This window comes from Pterocles gutturalis, unplaced genomic scaffold, assembly GCF_000699245.1.
Source record: "Pterocles gutturalis isolate BGI_N339 unplaced genomic scaffold, ASM69924v1 scaffold30682, whole genome shotgun sequence".
Lineage (NCBI taxonomy): Eukaryota > Metazoa > Chordata > Aves > Pterocliformes > Pteroclidae > Pterocles > Pterocles gutturalis.
In genome coordinates this window covers 2968-4282 of record NW_010108814.1, presented here as the reverse complement: position 1 = coordinate 4282, position 1315 = coordinate 2968, and the positions used below count along the sequence as shown (strand labels likewise).

Sequence of the window (1315 nt, the reverse complement as noted above, 5' to 3'; positions counted from 1 at the left end):
TTGTCAGAGGGTGGCTCAGCAGCCAGGGACGGGGACATCGAGGGGATGTCAAGCCCTGCCAGGGCTGCCCAGGCAGTGGAAAGGCGATGCCTTCGGGGTGACACCAAGCTGGCATTGCCCCCATCCTGGCCACAGCCACACTTACTGGCTCCAGGCTGCCAGAAGACACAGATGGTGTTGGAGGCATCCTGGTGGAAAGGGGGCAGAGAGGGACAGCTGGGGACCCTCTCTGCTCCCTGGGGACCCCAGAAACCTTCTGGTCCCAACACAAAGAGGGGATGCTTTCTTTTTCCCTAACTCCAGGGGAAATGCTGGTGCTGGGGACCCCCTGGCTCATGCCAGCGGTGGAGTCCTGCTCACCAGCATGGTGTCATGCCCGAACTGGATCTCCACAGGGCGGCTGAGCCCGGCCACATGCCCGTGCTGCAGGAAGGCTCCCAGTACGTGGTTGTTCAGCACAGAGCTGTTGCGGCCATCCTGCAAGAGTCGGGGGGGCGGGGAGAGTCCTGGGTCCCCAGGACAGCCCATCCCCCCGAGCATTTCAGTGGGAAGTGGGTGATGAGGTGGGCGTGCTACTGGCCAAGGATGCTCAGGGGCTCCGTGCAATGGTAGATGCAGACAAGGTTCTGCTCCACTCCCCGTGCCTGGATACCCTCCATGAGCTCTGCCGGGAAGTTCATGGCGTGCCAGAGCCTCCCACCGCTGCTACCCGGCTTCACATCCTGTGCCAGTGGGCAGGGAGACATGGGTTTGGCCTCTTCATGCTCAGCTGGCTCGGGAGGGGGTCAGGGTGCTGCCCTGGCTGCCTCCCCCACCACGGCCACCCCTGTGGCCCTGCAGCATCCCCTAGCCCCGGTGGCATCTCCAGCTCTGCCGCTGAGCCTGCAGACACACAGATATGGCAGCTTCTCCTGTCTTGATGTCGGAGCCCTCCCAACCCATAGCACACAGGGGGCCCTGGGTGGGGGGTCCATCCCCCATGGGTGGGCACACCTGTGGGGAGAGCATGGGGCAGACGGCATCGCACTAGGATGCTTTCCCAGAGGGATTTTATACTTTCTTTGGCTCCCCTGGATGGTCTCTGCTCCCAGGTCCCAAGTGGGGGCTCCAAAACCTGCCTTGCCCTGCAGGAAGGGACCTGAGGCCAGAGTGGTTGGATGTCCCCAGCAGGGCAGCCCCACGGCCAGGGGAAGTGCTGCTGTACCACCACACAACCCCCTTGCACTGAGATGGGGAAGTCGCCCCACCCGCTCCCTGCCACAGTTTCCCTCTCCCTTCTCACCATGGGAAGGTGGGGGCCAGGGCTTCCCTTTTC

The 1315-nt window shown here is 63.3% G+C and overlaps 1 protein-coding gene across 1 annotated transcript in view; it reads right to left on the bottom strand.

Moving 5' to 3' along the window:
- GPR114 (G protein-coupled receptor 114) overlaps nt 1-1315 on the bottom strand; it is a gene marked incomplete at its 3' end in the record, with an annotated part of 4436 nt that overhangs the window by 2295 nt on the left and 826 nt on the right. Inside the window, 3 exon segments of the mRNA XM_010072765.1 lie at nt 146-188; nt 361-494; nt 605-722. Of these exon segments, the coding sequence (XP_010071067.1) occupies nt 146-188; nt 361-494; nt 605-722 (295 nt within the window).